Raw genomic sequence first — 20,260 nt, 5'->3', positions numbered from 1 at the left:
TGTTCCAAGGTCTTTTAAGACTAAACTATCCAATTAAGAACTGACACCTGGATTATTTTCCTTTTTAACTCAATAACTGATCCCAAAGAGCCTGCAATGGGCTTTTCTGCCCAATTACAAAATGCCACCCAAATCCATGGAGAAGGAGGAAGAAGAAGCATGAAATTAGGATGACACCCTGTGCCCTCCATCTTGCTTCCATTCACATACTAAAAATGCCAAACCCTAAATTTGTCACTAAGTGATACACATGCACTGCTCTCTATAATCTATTTCACACTTTTGTGGATTCCAGTCTATCTTGAAGTTTAGGAAACTTTCTCCATGAATGAGGGTCAAAGTCAGTGCTCCCCTGGGGGTCAGGGCAGCCCAGAGCAGACAGAGAAATATTCCTGGTGCCACACATATGACCTAAGCATAAAGAAATTACCTGTATCCATGAAAAGCAGTAGAAAGGCACCAACATCTCCACATGTGACAACTCCCTGTTCTAACACAAGTGCTGAGCTCCACTTTCCAAAGAGAAGTGCAGCAGTGTCAAGCAGTGGACAGCAAGGAGGACATGACATACCTATTAAATCCTGCTCATCCATCCTGAAACATGAGGGCTTCATGGACAAGTCCAGCACTCGGATGCATCCATCATCAGATGCCAGCACCACTTTGTCTGACGTGCACCAGTCCACGTCCAGGACCCGGAAATTCACGTTTCTCCCACTCCTTAAACTGCTCACCATTTGTACCTGCAAAAGTTCAGGTATTTTTTTATTTTTAGCAGCCTCTCCATTATCCAGTGTGAGGCTGTGTCACACCCCCAGGAGGCACAGCACAAAATTCACCTCGAAAGGTGAAGTTAGCCATAAATCATTTCAATAATGGTCTTTTCTGGAGAGTAGGGAATTTAGAAACCTTGGAGTAGGTCACATGGTTGCCTTGGAACAATACTATTTCCCAATTTAGGGCTGAGAAAAAAATCCTTTTGAGCATAGTGTACAGCTGCCTTTTTGTTATCTTTCCTAACAGGACAGGATTAGATGTATAGTAGAACTGAGACTATAAAATATTACTACAGGTATTCTGAAAGACTCTTGACTGAAAATGTGAATTTAATTTTAAATGCTTTCATGTAGGAAACTCCTTTATCCTAAAGAAAAAAAGAGGGAGCAGCTATAATATCTTGTAGCATCAAACTATTCAAATGCACTTCAAGGAGAGACTCATTGGGTAATATCCTACTCAATTTATGTAATTCACAGCAGTTGTTCAAATCTGCTGTCCATTCTTGTCATCAGTGGAGTTACATATTGCACTAATTAGGTGTCTGAATTTGGAGCTGGTGCTCATTACAAAGTGAGCAGGAAAAAAATTTAAATTACTCTTTCACACCCTGATATCCTGACCTTATTCTGGGGGCTAAGTTCAAACAGTACAATTATATTTCCTTCCCCATGGTATCATAATCCCCTGAGAGACCTAAAAGCAAATGCCAGAAGGTTTGTGAACATAACTACAGAGTTTGTGAGTAAGAAGAGAAGCTAGAGAGTGTTAATAAACAGGTGTCTGGTTTTCTGGTATTCCCTAACAAATCCATTGACCATACACAGAAAACCTGCAGTGAAAGCAATCTCCTGTCCACAGATTAAAGTCTCAGACTTGGGACTCCCCCTTAAATTTTCAAGGTCTGCCTCAAAACCATTACAAGAGGATGACAAAGAGAATCTCAGACATTGTCAGCTTTAAGAGTGGAAGACACTTCTCATTGATGGCAGCTCAAAGATGCTTTACAGGAAATAAAAGTTTTCTGAAAAAGCCATATGACTTTATCATACAACTGCCAGCAAGAAATCCTGACTCAGTAAAACTCAATCCCTCACTCATCCTGATTTCCAGAGGTGAGGTGTGGGCTTTGGAGAGAAGTGCCAATCAAACCCACAGCCACTTACCTCTTTTGAATCCCAAATTTCTACCCCATCATTGTACATTGCAAGGAGTTTTTGGTTTCCTTTCCCTGGGGCAAACCGTATTTTCTTCACCCAGCTCCGGTGAGTAGGAATCCCCCTAAGGGAAGACAAGATTAGGATCCATCATTCTGTACCCAACATTGTAGGAAATGGAATCCTTTCCAGGAACTTTGCAGATCCTGGTATTGCACAGACTGAGGAGAACAATCTCTCTATAGATGCACACACAAATGGATGTCCAGATTATGAATTTTTAAAATAAAATGATGAAATGCTTGGAATAAACACTACAATACTTAATGCTTAACCAGAAGCCATTGCAGATTTAATGTAAAAAAAGATATCTAGCTGGTTTTAAAACCTTGATTAAATCTTAACTCTTCTGAAAACACAAGAGATTAAATGTAGGGAACTGTGACACAGTAGACATTTTCTGATTTTTTATTCCAAAATACTTGCATGTTTCCCTACAGTGAAGAACAAAAATGAGGAACGATGAAAACATTTCACATTCTAATACTCATCATCTCATGTTTGACAGACTTAACTTGCATTCATACCTGGATACTCTAGCTTTCAAATCCCAGAAGTTTAAGTTTCCATCAACATCTCCAAGAACCAGGATATCCCCTTTCCAGGCAATACAAGTAATACTACCCATACTTCCCTGAAAATATTTAAGAAGCAGAAAAATATCTTGTGATCAATAGACTCAAACATATGAATAAATATTTCAACATTGGTATGCATCTAAAAAAAAAAATTATGCGACATGATAGTCCAAACTGTACTCAGTTAAAACAGGAAAAATTTATAATACTGTGAAAACAGAACTGCTATCAGTTTTTACATTGGAATTAATTTCAGATTTCAAAGTACTACATTACTGACTTGCTGCAAAGCTTAACCCTGATTTTTTCTGGCAGTCAAAGCTAAGCAAAAAATTCAAGCATCAATGATATAGAAAAATTGGAACTCACATCTGGAGGAATTCTTGCACTGTCTTTTACTGAGTTCCCCTCTACTGTGAGATGATAAACCTGCCCATCAGCACCTGTAAACACAAAGTGCTCCCTGGCAGAGATGTTCTGGCTCAGCTCTGATTTACTTTCAGCTTCCTGCAACAAGCTTTAAAAAGAACATAATGAGATATAATTATTTCTTTCTTGAAATCAGAACTGCAAGACAAATTCTACCTAATGCACAGAAACAACAGTCAAAAAAAAAAAGTAAATATCCTTTTAAAGAATTTATATAACAGTTAACTATTTATTACTTCCACTCTTTGGAAAGGGCAAGTAACTTGTCCAAGGGCAAGTAAGAGTTTTACTTGAAGAACTAGGTCACCAATGGACTGCCACAGACACACCTGAGTAACAGGTACAGCAAAGTCCCACATGGAAAAACTAAAGGGAGGCCCATAAAGCTGTTTTGCTTGCTCTGTACTCAAGAATCAGTTCCAAAATATTAATTAGAAGAATGGCACATGGTGGGAAACCAAAAATTGCTGTAGCCCAGGACTCCATCAGGAGGGGGGATACCTGATCACAGAGGATTCCACACTGCTGACTTCAGTGTCTGATGCCACTGTCTGCCGGGCCATGGCCTCCCTGGCTGCCAGCTGCTTCTTCCTCAGGCTCTTTAAGTTATGGGAAGGTGACCACTCCTGTGGAAAATGGCCCAGGAAAAATGGAAAAGACAAAGGTTTATCCCCTGAATTTACTGGGGCTTTATAATGATTTCCAAGGAGATTGCTTTCTGCAGTACCTCCCTCCATCCCCCAAGGGGCAGAGCAGATTTCTTCACCAGAAAGAAAGATTTCCTTTTTTCCTGCCTCCATTTGGTGACAGATGAAATGTTCAAAGATTTGATACTATTTCAATGTATTACATTTATTAAAAGGTAACAGAATTTATTCCTTACCAGAGCAGTGGCTGTAGGAGAGTTTTTAGACATTTCTCTGAGCAGAGTGCAAGTTCTGACATCCCAGATCTCCAGTGGTTTGTCTTTAAATACCACAGCTAGGTACTGCCTGAAACAAATGAGAATTTACTCCAGCAAGAGTCATTTGAGCATTTTAGTTCACTTGTGTTGTTCACAGCAGCACTCTGGAGACCCTCAAAAAGTACAAGTTAGCAGAGCAAATCAAATCCCCCTCTGAAGCTTGTGATTCCCTTGAGTTACTGAGAAGCAAAAGAATGTCTGAAAGAGAGTTCTCTTCAAAGCTAACAGAATCATAAATTTCTGCCAGGTGGTTCTGCACAATTTCTGTGGAGGAGACAAGGGGAATAATTCAGAGAGAGCAGCAGCACCTCTGATCTCACCATGTTCAGCCTGAGTTGATGGCAAAAAATACCAGAAAAACACACAAGACCGCAGGTGTGACAGAAGTTTTTCCCTCCTGCAGATGCATGCCATTTCCCAATCCCAGGATAAACGAGCATAAAATCATCTCACACTAACCCACTTTTCAGCCATGTCTTCAGACTGCTCATCTGTGGAGCTGGGGGAGTGTAAACACCTTTAACCCACCACTTTTCACATTTAACTTGAAAATACAGAGGCCATGCAGCAATTTGTCCTCTCAGGCACTGCATTCATGTCTCTGCAAGTGAACCTCCTTTCTTGTCTCACTCAACACTCTCCAGCCTCTTCATCTAAGCCCAAGGCTGTTCTTAATGTTTAATGCATTATTAAGAACATTTTATGGTTGAACTCTTCCAGATTCTCTGGAACTCCTACATACAAAAATACTCCTGTGCAAGCTAGAGACATTTTTTTCCTTCACTGTAAAGAAAAAGCTTCTCTTTTCTTTAGAGACAATACCCTATTAAAACCATACTACTTTAATTTCATTTATACAAGAAAGCGAAGTAATTTTCCAGAGTACTACTATTATTTTTTTTGATACAATGAAGATCAGGGCCTCCTGTCACAGGCCTGAGCTCAAAATTATGAAGACTTGAAAGGAAACAATTTGGTCATTTATCAGTCGACTTTTCATACAACTATATATATCATCTGGTTTTCCAGCAGACAATTTCACAAAGGTGTGAAATACTTACAAAAGCTAAATAAACATGAATAATCTTTAATGCCAAACTTCCTAGTTTTAAGTAAGGCTTAAGTTACAGAAAAGAGAATTAACTCATAACAGAATCAAAGTTGAAAAAAACACTTTTATTCTCCTTAATATTATCAAAAAGGTTGTTCAGTAAACACAATTCCTGTAAGAAATAAAATATTAAGTACTGATTTTGCAATGTGACCGGATCCTGAAGTGACCAAGTCAACCACAGGAGCATTCACAGCTTTTTCACTTGGAATTAATATTCAGAAGCATTTTTCTCTTGACACTGTTGAATATTTTCCTATACACCCTGGAGTGCTTTGTGTCTTGGAATGTCTATAATGTTCTGAGGATTTTCATGCAGCACAGTGAAATTTATAAACTTTCCAAAGCTGAGGCACTTACTTCAAATGAGACACCTTGATCATTTCGATGGCTGGCTCGTCATTGCCTCTCTCCCCACGGAATGCCACGCTCCTGCCTGGAGCACAGAACAGGGGGAGAACAGCAACAGTCAATAAACTAAACAGAAAGAGAGAAATTTAAATAGAAACTGCTCTGCTTGCAAACAGAACCAGCTTACTAACCAAACCAGAACTTCTCCAAATCACCTGTCTTCTCTAAAGTTACTCTTGTCATTGTCAAAGTTTTACTGCATTTCATTTACTGCCTTTCAGAGGTCAGCATTAAAATCTCCAAGTTTACACTAAATATATTGTAAACTCTGCTGTCAAATCTTTACATTAAATATATTGTAAACTCTGCTGTCAAGTCTAACTCCTGACTCACTTCCAGAGCACAGCAACTCAAATGGATGCATCAGGATTACAGAAATATAGAGAGTTCCAAGAGTTATTATTTTCCACTCAAAGTCATTGAGAGATTATCTCCATTCCCCAAGGAAGAAATTCTTTAATAGATTTCAAGTTTGATAAGAGAAATTAACTCTGCCTCGAACTGTGATAGAATTTCATGGTGAGCTACATTCTACACTTATCAGAACTATTCTCTCTTCCTTTTCAGCTAAAATAGTAAATCTTAAGAATTTATAATTTCATCCCCAAGAAAATTTTCATCCACTTGTAGGAATTGTTGCAGAATTATAGGTGTTAGAGATGTGATATTTATCAAAATAAATAATGACCTACAAACAACATCTTCTATGCAAGTTTCATTCTCCTTAGCTTTAAGGAAAATTCAAGCTATAAACTTTAGCTCCTCTTGTAGCTCACAGCTAAATAACTTAAGCCAGCTGCATGAATAAATCCAGTTATCATGTATTCACATTTACTCAAAACTTGGTTGCCTGCAGAAATTCTGAACTTTTGAGGACTTCTGCCTATAAATGTTCTATACTGATTTACAAGCTGAGTGAAAAATCAGATTCCCATTTTACATGAGATTAATTTCCCAGTGCAGGTATCTGTTTTTGCTTTGATTTTAAACAGATGAACAAAAGACATCATACGAAAAAAAAACTTTACAATAATATTATGCTACAAGAATAACCCCTCTGTGCAGCACCCTGGAAATACAACAACTGAAGTTTTTCCATAAGTTAAAAAAAAAAAAAAAATACAATTAAAAAGTCACTTTGTATAAACCAATTCAGAATTAGCCATGTGCTACAAGATTCAGGCTTTTCAATAAGAACTTAAGTGGCTCCAGGTTTTCACATTCAAAAATAATGTAAAATTATTGAAGTGCCTCCTGGGCTGTGTAATCTCCCCAGTTATACCTCTTCTTGTGCAAATATTGAGTTCATTACAAATGTATTTATCATCCACTATGAGCCCACAAGAGTTGTAACCTGTTAATTTTGCTATCAACAGTATCTTTTCACAGTTATTTACTTTTTAACCTTTCCAATTCTTTATAAAAAGTACCAGGTTTTATTATTTAAAATCCCTTTCACACTCATTCACACTCAAATCCTGACCATGTGCAACACAACAAATGGTTTGACACCATTGCAGGGGCACATGAAACAGTGGGTGCAGACTTTGACACAACACATTTGGAAATATGGAAATATGTGCAGTTTGTGAACAAAATCCACCACTAATACCCCACGTGGCTGCTCCTAAACCCCCTGCTGACACTTATTCTTCTTTTAAGAAGTCCAAGATGTTTTTGCAAAGGTGCTGCTTCAAGTGTGTCTGCAGAGCACCAGACAAAACACATCCTGTGGCTTCACAAAAAAGAACAGGAACAGTTAAAGCTCCTCTATTATTTTATTTTGTCACGACAACAGAAAGAATAATTAAAAAAAAACAGTCAGAACTTGTCACTCCCTAGCAAATCTGTCAGCTCCTGGAGCAGATTTCCCAGGAAACACAAACCTGTTGGAAGGTCCACCAGCTGCAGCTCATTCCTGACCAGTCCCAGATTGTTGGGTGTTGATGTGGCAAAGGAAATGAAGCCAGTCAAGCTGATCCACTCAATTCCCCTGGGATCAGAAGGAAATACATGGAACATATCAGCCAAAATATTTGAATTGCTAGAAGCCTGAAGCATTTTTTTTCACACATATTCTTAAAAACCCAGCACAGGTGTAATTTTATACATTTTCTGGAAACATCATATTTAAGCATAAAAGGAAGCTAGACATTAACAACTATGATGTGAATATAAAGTTACTGAATTAAATTTAAGAGCAGCTTTCTTTTCAGACTGCATCAGCTCTACTTTGGTTAAATAAAAAATTCAGGTAGAAACACTGTTAACTTCTGGGCAAAAAGCCCTCACAGATACTCAGCACTGGAGTGGATTAAAAGCCCTGCTCTGATCAAATAAGGGGTTACTATCAAACAACTCCAAATCCCCAGCACACAGGAAAATATTCATGTGGGTGGCAGTGTGGGTTGCCTTATTTCTTTCAGTCCAGAGAGAGGAGAAATAAAGATGATATAAAAAGAGAGGCCCTGAAAAGATTTCACAAAAGAACCAAAAACCTGGCTTTTTTTTGTTTGTTTTTGTTCTTTTAGATGACACCAAAGCAGCTCCCAAGCAAATCATGTTACAGTGCTGCAAGGACGTAAAGTTCCAGTGCTTAAATAACTAAATAAATGAATAAATGAATTAATTAATTTAAACTCAACAGAACATATTGGCAGCACAGATGGACTCTCAGCCAATTTCTGAAACACACCACAGGGCAAAAGGGACCGAAAGTGGCACTGGGTGGGACTGTCCCTAAACAAGACCCATCTCCAGCCCTATTTCCCACACATACTTTTCCCTGCAAAAATTGGTTTATCTGTGAAAAAAATCAAGGAGCTCTTCTAAAGAAAATTGAACTTTAATACACACATGTGCCCAACTTCATTTTAACAAAGATAAAAGGATTTAAGGTTTCCTCAAAGCCTTCAAACAGATTACTTAAGAACTGTTCCCAGGACAAGTATTCTAGTTTATCAACTGCCTGCTTTGGAAGAATATATGTGCAGAATGCTTTGGAAGAATATCTGTGCAGAATGAGAAAGACAACAGTATTTATGATTTACTGTCAGTAAATCCAACTCACACTGCATTAAGTAGAAGTTTCCTAAATACAATGTACATGGGTGAACCAAAAAGCACTCCCATATTATTCTGCACTTACAATTTACAGCCATATTTATTATTTTAGTTCAAACTTTAAAAACATGGGAAGCTTTATTCCTAAGTCCTCAAGAAAAGGTAAAAATTTAGGACCCAGTCTTTTTCCCATCAGGACCTATGGAAGTTCAACCATTAATTTCAATCAAAATGAGAAGTATTCAATTATGAATTGAAACATTTCAGGCATGATTGAATAGAAATCTACAAGTGCAGCAATGGGTGACTTTGCAAGTCTCCAAAGGGTCATAAATCCAGGGACCTTTCTGAAATAGAAGAAATGTGAATTCTGACACCTTTCCATTTATCTCATCTATGTTTTTTGGAAAAAGCCCACTCCTTATGCATTGTTATTGCTGGTAGTAATTCACCATTCTCCTGCAAAGACCTGAAGCATTTTCTACACTTCTTTCATCAGCTCAGATTTAACAGGGCAAGTCATTTTTCTCTGCTGCTGCCTGGCCATCTGTCAATACCAACAAAAATCCACAGAAACCCAAGACACTCAAAATCAAAAGGAAACCTTATCTCAGCTAACTGCTAGCACCTGAAACAACATAATTTTTGTCACTGTCATACATAGAAATTGAGAATCTGAAAACAGTGGTTCAAATTTTAATGATGGAAACAAATAATGCCTTCCCTATTGAAATAGCAAACATTTCCTAATAAAATCATATTTGCCTATCAGAATGAAGGGTTACATTCAGCTGTCAACCACTTCTCAGACTGAATCCACTCTCTTAAAATGTAACATTTAGAGTTTCTATACATTCAACTTGTCTCAGTTACTTCAGGAGTGAGACTCAGTTGTTTTGATTAATGTTTCCAATCATTAATCAGCAAACAAATCACAAAGTGCACTGAAGTGGAGAAAAACACAAATTACATTTCTAGTTGGGAATTGATTGTTGTGACTTTATGACATGGCAGCTGCTACTTAAATTTAGGGATTCTAAGAAAAAGAGAAAGGCAAAATGGGAAATTAAACCATATGTGCTCCCAAAGTGGTGGTAGATATTTTTCATTTTAATTTCTCTATTCAAGGAAAGTTTTTTTAAAGAGGTGATGAATGTTTGCAAAGCAGTTTTCCAAAGAGCAGTCAGCTGAAATTCAAATGCTAAAACAGCTTCAATTCAACTGCTAAAATTTGGATGTAATGGAGTAATTTTCAAGTTGTGCCTGCAGGCCATAGACATTCTTGTTAGAGTCAGTGAGATTTTAATTTTAAAAATAAAAGCTGTTGCAGCCTTGAACTTGCTGAGCTTCAGTGACAAAGAATGAGCAGCACTGCTCCATTCTCAGCTATTTCAGTACCAGAATAAGCAAAACAGCACTGAGAGCTGCAAATCTGCCACTGATCTGAAAGCTGCACTGCACATTTTATTTGCATGTCTCAAATATGTTCTTCCCTGCAGTGAAGGTGTTTTATTATCTCCTGTATTACCTACTGTCCACAGGTATCAGAAATGGTTATTTCTTGATTTCCCCCCTCACTTATACTCCTGGCAGTGGCCTGGTTGATTTCCCCTCTTTGTGTGCTTTAAGCATTTCTGCTGCTTCTTACTTCCATCTCCTTATAAAAATAAAATTAGACTCAACAGAAAAGTATTTAATTCCATAATTCTAAACAAATAGTGAAAGCTAAGTAATAATCATAAATAAAGTTAATATTCAAGGTTAGTCACAAGTATGAAATATCTTAAAAGGAAGGACAGAAAGGTAATTCTTCCACCTTCTAGTCACAACACAAAGTTTAAATAAAAACAAACAAAAAACCAACAAACCAAAAAAACCTAGCAAAAATAGTTATAAAATAAATAAATCAGCATGTGACTACATAGGTAGAACACTTTAATCTCAACAACAACAACAACAAAAAAAGAAAAACCAAAAAGAAATCATAATAGCTAACACCCAAACAACTCAGTGGCCATTATTTCAGAACACTTGGTGTGTAAAGGGAAATTGCCTTATTTTTATTACATTCTCTTCCTAAATAAAGAGCACTGAGAACTCTGCTGGCCTTGAGTTACTATTTCAGGGTGTTCTCAATTACATACTAAAATAATGATGATCCCTGAAGGTCTTCTTTCAGATCAAATGGAAACAGAGCCATCACCTCTAAAATGTGGGTGGATTGAATAAAGTAACAATTCCCAGTGAAAGAAGAACTTTTGCACTCCATGAAAATTAATTAAAAAAAAGAAAAGAATCTCCATGCCTTCATCTAAATTGCTTGAAGCATTCCCTTGAACTTGTAAAAATTATGTAGAAAATCATTCAGATAATTGAGGGAACTAACAAATATTTAAAAGATGTACCCTGATAACAGCTTAAGGCTAAATAGAATTCACAAACATTTAATAGGAATTCTAAAAAGACCTGTTGAGGGCCTTTGCTAGAAAGGCAATATATTATTAAAGTTTCTCAAAAGCTGCAAACCCTTTACAAAATTGAAAAACCCAAACTAACAACACTTCTAGTAATGCACCAAGCTTTTTTTTCAAAATTGTATTTATTTCCTCCTCCCCCTCCATCTTCCTTTTTTTTTTGACATGTGAAATGCAAGTTGGGTTTTTCATTTTGAGTTCTATAATCACTGTCATAAAAAAGGACTCTCCTCTTATGCTGCATAACATAGAGTAAAATTAAAATAATTTCATGTGCAGTTAATGGTATGAAGCCAAGAGATTTAAATGGTTTAAAAGAGAAAGGGCCAAGTAATCACACCACAAAATAAAGAATTTATTCATTTTGGTGGTAGATTCCAAGAACGTTTTCTCAATGAACTCTCAGAGTGCTATTTTCAGCACTCTGCACTTTCCTTAACTTTTTGCAGAATGCACAGTAAAATGCAGACCTTAACCAGATGAAGGCTTCACAATACAATTCTGATACAATTTTTTACTAATATTTGTACTAGAAATTAGTATTTTATTTTCATGCTTAAATCTGCCTGGAAATATGTATCCAGCAAGCAGCACCTTGATATCTGTGCCATCAGTTATCCAAAAAGTTCTGCCATTGTGTGCATACAAACACACAGCACAAAGACTTTAAAACTTACTCTGCTCCTTCTCAGGATGGACAAATACTGATTCCTATATTCAGTCTTTAAAAAATTATCTTTACTTCCCTTAGGATTAAAACTCTCAACAGCAATTTCAGTCCCAAGGGCATAAAGTAAATAAAGCCTGACATCCCAACCAGCATTATTTCAAATGACTCAATCTCAATAGTTACAGAATAAATAAAGTTTCTTGTCCTAAAAAGAGTTCTTTGTCCTGCAGTGCACTGAAGAGACTGGAAGTAGTTGATATGCATCCCAGATCAGCAGGCACAGATGCAATTCCAATATCTCTTTCAGTGTAATTTTCATTATAGTTTTGTCAGGGTGTTACAGCTCCCACACAGCAAAGGCAGGTACAGCACTCTACCCTGATTTCATTAACAATTTTCCTGATTTCATTAACAGCAAGGCAAGACACCCAAACTGCTGGGTAACATCACTCAGGTGTTTCAGCATTTGTTTCCTAGAAGGATTTGAACAGGAATTAAAATGAAACTCACTTGACTTCACAGGAATGGATGCTTAACTCTTTGTGGAGGAGTCCACTTGTGAGGTGAAACACCAGGACAGAGCCATTGCTTGTACCTATAAAAATTGATAAAAAAATATAGGCACACATATTATTCTTTTCTTCCATGCTTTAGTGAAAATGCAGGATTAACAGCTATTTCTCTCTTATTTTTAGATACCTGTAACTATTAATATCTTACAATTTTATAAAAACTCTGCGAATTTCAAGCACTTAAATCCCAAATATTAAATCCTCTGCAGCCACTGATAACCACTTGGATCAAGACATTTTCCCAAACCTTTTTGTAGAGCCTGTAGAAAATCTGATTATTCTTCTTGAATTTCCACAACACACCCACCCAGCTGAAGAAGAAACGAATGTTTCTTTTTGCTTTGATTACTGGAGATGAGGAAATGCCTCAAGGAAATGTTTTAACTGTTATCCCCCAGCAATGCCAGGGGAGAATCCTGGGTAGATTTTACAGAATCATTAAAGCAATTCTGCTTTCTCATCCTGAAATAATGAGTTCTTTCAAATTAGAAATCAGTAACCTAGTAGCTTTGAGCTTCAATTACATCAAAAACCTTCTGTAATACTGAAACCTACAATTTTCCATTAGACACTTCATTATATTCATACCAATGCTATGAAACACAACAACGGATACCTAAAGAGCCATTCAGGTACGTTAAGAAAAAAGACCTTGCTGTAAATGCACTTCACACCTATTTGTTTTCTAATCTTTATATTTCACCTTTTTTAACAGTCACAGCTCATGGGAAACCACAAGTTACATTTTAGCCGCATCACATCATGTCATGATGGACTGCCTATGATTTGAAGCACAACTCTGAAAGAAGATGCCAGAAAAATCAGCTTTAAATAGGGAAAATTCTGAGTTAATACATCAGGTGCTCACTGGCAACTATTCTAACAGCTACATGAGTTTAACTACATTTGTGGTAAGACAGAATAGATTCAGCCAGAAAAAATCATGTGCTGCAAGTGTAGTTTTAGAAATTCATATCAGAGCAAAAATAAAGTCTCTGTGAAGTTCATTTGCTTGTTCTAGGAATGCAGGGCTACAGAAGTCCCTATTTCCTGACATTCAGAATGAAGTGGGAGCAACACATAAAATGCTGAGTATATCAGCACACCAGTATCACTGATATTGGTAAATACCAGGATAAATAAAAACTTGCAACTATATTGCATTTTTCAGGTAGCATTGCTTAAACCCAAGGCAAAAAAAAAACCCCAAGGACTCTCAGAACCAAACCAATACACATGTCACTATCTGCAATAAATTACACAGCATCAACAGATACTTTTTTTTTCTGTACCAACAGCTATATTTGAATTTAACACAGGATTGATTCTTTTCAGAGCAATGAAAAACCTGCTGAAGGCACTCACCCACAGCAAGGATGGGCTCATACTGTTTGATGTTTTTGGTTGTGAGGGGCGGGCACATGCGGATGGCGAAGGGAGGCAGAGGCAGCCCTGACAGAAGTCCTGTCAGCAGGAATTTGAGGTGCACTTCCTGCAGGAATGAATTCCTTAGCTCTTCTCCAGGGCTTGCACCTTGCCCTGCTTAAAAGTGAAAGCTCTTGTTAGCATGAAATTTTAACTGGAGATGTTACAGAAAGTTTTCAGACAGAAATTTGTATAATAAAAATTTACAAACAATGTATAAGACACATTTCTTCCTCTTGAGCTTGGCATGATAAAACTTTTCTGAAGACTGGTTACTGTTTAGAGTTCACAAAGAGGGGATGTGTCAGATAAATTGGCTTCTAAGATTAGTAACAAAAAATCAAAGTGTTTTGTCCAAATTCCATTTTAAAATACTTTTTTCCTCAAAGAAAATAAACTTGGAACACTGATCCTCAACATAAAATCCTCAAGAGGATTCATTTGATGATTTCTTTAGAAACAGGAATTCTTCCTTTACAGAATTACTGTTAGAATATAATTCTAAAAAATACAAGTTTTTAAGTAAGGTAAGATGTACAAAATTATTCAAAACCATAAGAAATTAGTAGCAGTGGGATCAATGGAAGAAATTCTTACCAATCATGTTGTCTAATGAGAGGTCTGGAAGTTTATTTTGGAATGCTCCTACAGGGATTCCACAGAAGGAGACTGGGGAATACAGAGGTGAAGCATTGGAACTGCTGCAAAAGAAATGGGAACAAGTTCCTCATGCAGGCACCACCTCCATCCCCACGGGACTCAAACTGCCCCTTTATTTGGGGCAATCTTGGCAGCTGTGTCCTGCTGGGCTGGGGCAGCTCTGTCACCAGCTGAGAGCACAGACCTACTTGGCTCCTGTAATATTACATTTTTCCTGACAAAGACCAGTGCTTTAGAAATAACTCTTAAGAACAGAAGAAGTAAAAACCAATTCAGATTCTAAACAGCTTTTCTGGATATGCAGCACAAGGAATCAATCTAGCACTGGTTTTGGGTACACTAAGAATAAAAATACTAAATCTCTGATGAGCAACAAGAGGATCTATGTTGAAAACCTGGTACTATGACATTTAAAAGAATTCTATTTCTTTTATGGCAGTAAGTTATTTACTTTATTCCATAGTACTTTAAAGGGTTATTGCAGTAGAACAACCTTAATACATTGACTGTTCCAAGCACTGTATCACTTCACACAGTATTTTGAGAAACTGCTCTAAATCTAAAATTCTAAAGGCTCTGTGTATTAAAACATCTTTTACATCACCATGTTCCAGTCACCTACTGTGCAGCTTCATATTGCTCAGTGTTAAATTCACACAAATCCAGCAGAAAGCCATTCCTCTACTAAAGTGTAGTTCTTAACAGACTCATTTTGGTCCTTACATGTGACTGAAAGTGAGGGATTCATTCCTAAGGGAAATTATATGGTCTGAAGAAAGCCAAATGAAAGGAAAATGCTGCCCCAAAATAAAATAAATAGTCATTCTAACTTTTGTTTTCTTAGTCGAGACACTCAGCATAGAACTGCCTTTGGGAAAAAAAAAAAAGAGTAAATACAGTTCCTGTACTTCCTTGAAGAAAGGGAACTGATCTATCTGGAAGACATAATTTGTTCCTCTTCCTTCACTCACACACACACATAGAACACATGAAACCCTTCCACACACAGAAGGATCACTGTTGCCTTTAAAATACACTGAAATACTGAACACCACTTGGAAAAAAGGACCTTTGGAAAGAAAAGTAAATCCCTTTACCTGCTGCGCATATTTCTGCCAGAAATGCTGGATTTTAATTCCCAGATCATCACCCTGCCATCACTGACTATGAGAGCTGCAGCATTCTCATTCACTGGGCAGCACACCATGCTGAAGGGTCGGACTGTTTTGGTCACCCTGATGGCATCACACTGACTTCTTAAATCATAAACCAGCTCCTGAGCTGGCTCTGGATCTGCAACAGCAACAGCCCACAGAGAACACAGAGAGTGAAAAAAATTAAAATGTATATATTTATTTATTTATATGCATATAATTTATATTTATAAAATATATATTTCAAATATTTAATATATTATTCCATATGAATCTTGAAAAACCTAAAACAATAACTGCTTCATAGCTGGGCAGAACCTGCTCTCCACAATCCAAAACTCCAGATTTATAAGTGAAGTTGGAAGCCAGTAATGTAGTTTACTAGAAATTAGCAAACTGCCCAAACCAAAATGAACAAACAGAATTCACTATGTTTTCTCTTTTTTCCAGTCTCCACCATTAGATTTAAAAGACCATTCTTAGTAACATTTCATGAGACAAAGGTTTAATAATTCAGATTTTAATCTAAATTTAAGCCCACATCTTAAGTCTAAAATCAATCTTTCCAATGACCAAATTACTTCCAAAATCTTGTGTTTGCCTAGAGAACTTTTTCTTAAAGATAAAAAGAACACATTAATATTTTATTTAAAACATTATTGTACATGTGCCTATTAAGCCACTTACTAATGTAAGTATTCAGCAATAAAAGGATATTCAGGATATTAATATATTTAATATAATTAATATAATTAATAAAATCTACTTTGCACTTAATAGAAGGAAATTCAAAAGCGTTTTGAATTTATTTATGGAATTCGTTCTGGAAATTTGTTTTGGGAAAATACAGCATAAATTTCAATTTAAATTCAACATGTAAGAGACAAAACACTAGAAGGGCACTAGATTCACCATCCTCTATGAGGCATGATAGTCATTATTGGTGCTAAATTATTAATTAAAATGCAACAAAGTTCATTTCTGGACATTTTTGACACAATACTCACCTGGCTCCTCATTGGGAGTTGCAGTGATGCTGCAGTTGGATCTGCGAACCCTCAACGTGATACAACCATTTTCATGGAGGCAAAATAAGCCATCCCTCTGAAAACAAGGGATTACCTGGGCAAAGAGATGGCTGTGAGATGGCATATTCAAAATCTTACCCTTTGCAGAGGACACTTGCAAGGGAGCCCACAATTCCTGATGTTTGAACAAATCATTAAAAATTTTACCATTAAGGCAACACTTCCATGAATTTCTTCAGCTACAGGATTTGTGACTAAGGTAGTCAATTAATTGGAAAAAATAATTGAAAAAAATTGAAATCTACCTCACCTGTATGAAAGGCACCCCTGTCCTTTCAATGGCAATCACACCCACTGTCTGATTCACTTCCAAGTCAAGAATCAGAATTTCCCTGGGATACAGTAAGAGCATGTAGTTTCTTTTGGAAGGCAAATATGACAACTGAAGACAGTCATTGAGTGTTACAGATTCAGCACTGCAAAATCAGACATGAACTTTTATCAGTGTGCGTAATGAACAGATCAAATTCAAAATAAAATTAAACGTTTCATTTTTCCTGCAACTGCATTTTTTCAAGTAACCTCTATTTTGAGCACAAGGCAACTGCAGATTTCCATTTCTCTGTCAGAGCATTGCAAAGTATCACTGACTTCCAAAAACACATTCTGTTGACTTTTGTCTAAATAAGATTACAGAGTAATTTAAACAATTGCACTTCATTCAAATGGAACAAGTGTAATTCCTGCACATCCAAAATCCAAAGCAATTCACTTAGGAACAGCACTGGCTGCCCTGACATTTACTGGCATTCATGGGAAATTACCCTCAGACACACTGCTTACCTCAATTTTATAATGTTGTGTATATTTTCTTACAGCCTTTAACCTCAGTTCACTGACAACATCAAGTACACACAGCATTATCTGAGAAGAAATATTTGCAACCTACCTTGGTTTTTCATTACTGATTAGGATTTTGACTTTATCAAGAGCCTTTTTGGCCCCTGTAGCAGCAGCCAGCTTGTTGTGAGAAGGACTGGAATGAGGACTGGAGATGTAAACTTTCTTCCCTGAGCTGGCAGGAGCTTTGGAAGGGGAGAAGTCAGAGATGAACACTATTCCTTCACTGGTGAGCACTGGACCAAGAAAGAAAAATAGCACAATTCAGCCTGCAATTTGATTGTGGCATTCCATTTTAATCACATTTTGGTGAGGAAAAATGCTAATAACTTTGCTAATACTGTATCAGATAGAAAACTCCTAATTCTAGACAACCAGCACTTTCTAACTGAAAGAGCAGCAGATGATCCATTAAAATCAATTAATATCAAAAATTCCCTCAATTTTTATATTAAAAACAACTGTATTTCTGGCAGAAGCTCAGTTATTCTCTTTCACCATTTTTCTTTAAGATTCACAATTCAAATAGAAGACAGAATACACACTGACTGTATAATCATTTTTTGTTCTCATGCAGAGCATTGCTCAAATAATCATTAATTCACATTATTTATGTTGCAGCACAAAGCTCAGCTGTACAGCTGAAGTGTTTAGAGATGGTTGAATGATATGGCACATAAAAAAAATCCCCAAACTACAAAGGCTGGAAACTGCACAGTCCCATTATAGGTCAGGAGTGATGAAGCTAAATTCAAGAATAAAATGGTGACTCTCCCATTTCTCTCAGTTTCTTTCTGCTAGAATCAATAAATCTGCACTGCATCCCCCTTGATGTCTGAATCACTTCGGGTACTGATTTCACACTGAGTCCTCTAAAATCCTTTCTGTTGAAAATAACATTTATTCTTGGTCTACTTATCTCACTGGCTTCTCCCTCAGCCCCCATCCCTTTATAGCCTTTTACATTTCACAGGGCTCTCTATCCTTGGCTTCCTCCAGCTCCCTCTACACAGTTCACATTTCTTTTTGCAAAGTCACAAACTTTTCAGATTTTTAACCTCCCCACTCATGCCTGCTCTACCCCTTCCCACATAGCAGTACCTTCTGAACTAAGATTCCACACTGGCCAAAGGCTCCCTGTCTTTGCTTTCTGACTTTTTACTGGCATTTCTGACATTATTCTCTCTAATCCACTACTTTTAATTTCAATATTTACATTCCAGTTTAACAATTTTCCTGCTCAAACATATCCAGGTCCCAGTGTTTTATACATATAAACTTACAAGCTAAATGTGAGGGATCAAAGGGGTCAAATGAAAAAGACAGGATATTTTCAGCATAACTTTTCTTCCAAAGTTTGGTGCCTGTGTCTGCATTCCACAGTACAATATAATTTGGTGGGTGAACTGCAAGCAGTAAATCTCTGGAAGCATCTTGATTCCACAGCCACTGCATGTCTGTCAAAAGAAACAGGGAACAGAATTAGTATTTGGGATGGTATCAGTTTGGATTTGGACACAAATATCTTCTTCACTCTAAAACCTTTTAATCAGTCTTAAGCTCGAGCATAAAATGAAACTGAGTGTAACACTCAGCCCTTTCAGAGGTGGTAAGAGACTTCCCTGGTTTCACAGAAAATAAAAGGTTCTATTTGGTCCAAAAAGCTGTAGAAATCCTCAAATGGAATGGTATGGACTCCTTTAAACCTTCAGTGAATCAGTGTCAGGAGTAAATAAAACCCAATTTATAATGCATACAAACAAAAAGTAATAAAACTAAAATGAACTGTAGTCAATAAACAAATTTTCAGTGGCTCAGTATAAGATTTAAAATGCTGCATTTTATTTCACAGGATTTAAAAAACAGAATAATAACAAAAACCAAACAACCTAATTTTATAAGAGGACTTTTATATAATAGATTTTAAAAGCCTACCAGGTATATCATAAGCATCATCGCAAATTTTTTAAATGCCCCAAAAAAACCCCAACTCCAGCTGAAGAGCAGGAAGATGTACTTGACATAGTAAATGTTATAATTTCAATCAATAATGTTCATAAAAATAGAATCAAATTTCATTTTTGTCACAAGAACTTGGAAAACATCACCATAATGAATTAAACCTCACAGCATTCCTCTGGGGGACAGTACATCTTCCATTTACTCATAAAATGAACAAGCAAACATAGAGAGGGCTAGTAATCCCAACAGGAGAATTCCCTGTCAGAAATGAGCAGAGTTTATAAAAGGCAGGTGATGGATTTGTACACAATAAAACAACTCCCATTTCACCATCAGGCACTATCCTTACCTTGGATGGGCTTTGAGTGCTCCTGGATTTCACAGCGAGCTGTTCCTGTGGCCACATCCCACACAATGATTTTCCCTGTGGCATCAGCAGAAGCCAAACGTAAGGAATATGGAGAGCCAATATTGTGGTGGTAATTTTCCTTAGCCCATTTAACCTGAAAATGCAGATGGGAATTGGTTCAAGGAGACAAATGGATGGCACAGACACCATAGTTCATGTTTTTCAGATAAAAAAGCACAGTAATAATTAATGCCAACAGCAGCTGTAACATACCTTTAAGCCACCATCACTTGTGTAAATTTAAGGCAGGTCAGCACTGTGCTGCATGACTGCATGGCTGATATTCTCAAATTACATAAATAACAATACTTGTTCCTGAAGGTAACTACAGCAATCCAAACATATACACCATGTATATAAAGAATTTACTCAAACATTTAGAGGAAATCAAATGGCAATGTTTAAGGTTCTGTAGGCACTCACAAACCTAAACCCACTGATTTCCAATCAAATAAA

At 36.8% G+C, this 20,260-nt stretch overlaps 1 protein-coding gene across 4 annotated transcripts in view; it reads right to left on the bottom strand.

Annotated features, from left to right (window-relative positions):
* WDR11 (WD repeat domain 11) overlaps positions 1-20,260 on the bottom strand; it is a 35,456-nt gene that overhangs the window by 11,033 nt on the left and 4,163 nt on the right. The window contains exons 3-19 of one of the 4 annotated variants that reach the window (XM_059852083.1): positions 19,745-19,898; positions 18,717-18,890; positions 17,483-17,669; positions 16,844-17,009; positions 16,513-16,627; positions 15,449-15,644; positions 14,289-14,392; positions 13,632-13,808; positions 12,205-12,289; positions 7,374-7,480; positions 5,437-5,512; positions 3,885-3,993; positions 3,503-3,627; positions 2,942-3,089; positions 2,522-2,628; positions 1,944-2,058; positions 572-743 (exon numbers count right to left, since the gene is read on the bottom strand). In XM_059852083.1, the coding sequence (XP_059708066.1) occupies positions 572-743; positions 1,944-2,058; positions 2,522-2,628; positions 2,942-3,089; positions 3,503-3,627; positions 3,885-3,993; positions 5,437-5,512; positions 7,374-7,480; positions 12,205-12,289; positions 13,632-13,808; positions 14,289-14,392; positions 15,449-15,644; positions 16,513-16,627; positions 16,844-17,009; positions 17,483-17,669; positions 18,717-18,890; positions 19,745-19,898 (2,317 nt within the window). The remainder of the gene's footprint in view (positions 1-571; positions 744-1,943; positions 2,059-2,521; positions 2,629-2,941; positions 3,090-3,502; positions 3,628-3,884; positions 3,994-5,436; positions 5,513-7,373; positions 7,481-12,204; positions 12,290-13,631; positions 13,809-14,288; positions 14,393-15,448; positions 15,645-16,512; positions 16,628-16,843; positions 17,010-17,482; positions 17,670-18,716; positions 18,891-19,744; positions 19,899-20,260) is intronic. The other 3 variants (XM_059852085.1, XM_059852086.1, XM_059852087.1) reach the window with 3 other exon arrangements.

Source organism: Haemorhous mexicanus, chromosome 7 (assembly GCF_027477595.1).
Source record: "Haemorhous mexicanus isolate bHaeMex1 chromosome 7, bHaeMex1.pri, whole genome shotgun sequence".
NCBI classification, from domain to species: domain Eukaryota; kingdom Metazoa; phylum Chordata; class Aves; order Passeriformes; family Fringillidae; genus Haemorhous; species Haemorhous mexicanus.
The sequence above is the reverse complement of the archived record's forward strand: the minus strand, read 5'-3'. Positions and strand labels throughout refer to the sequence as shown.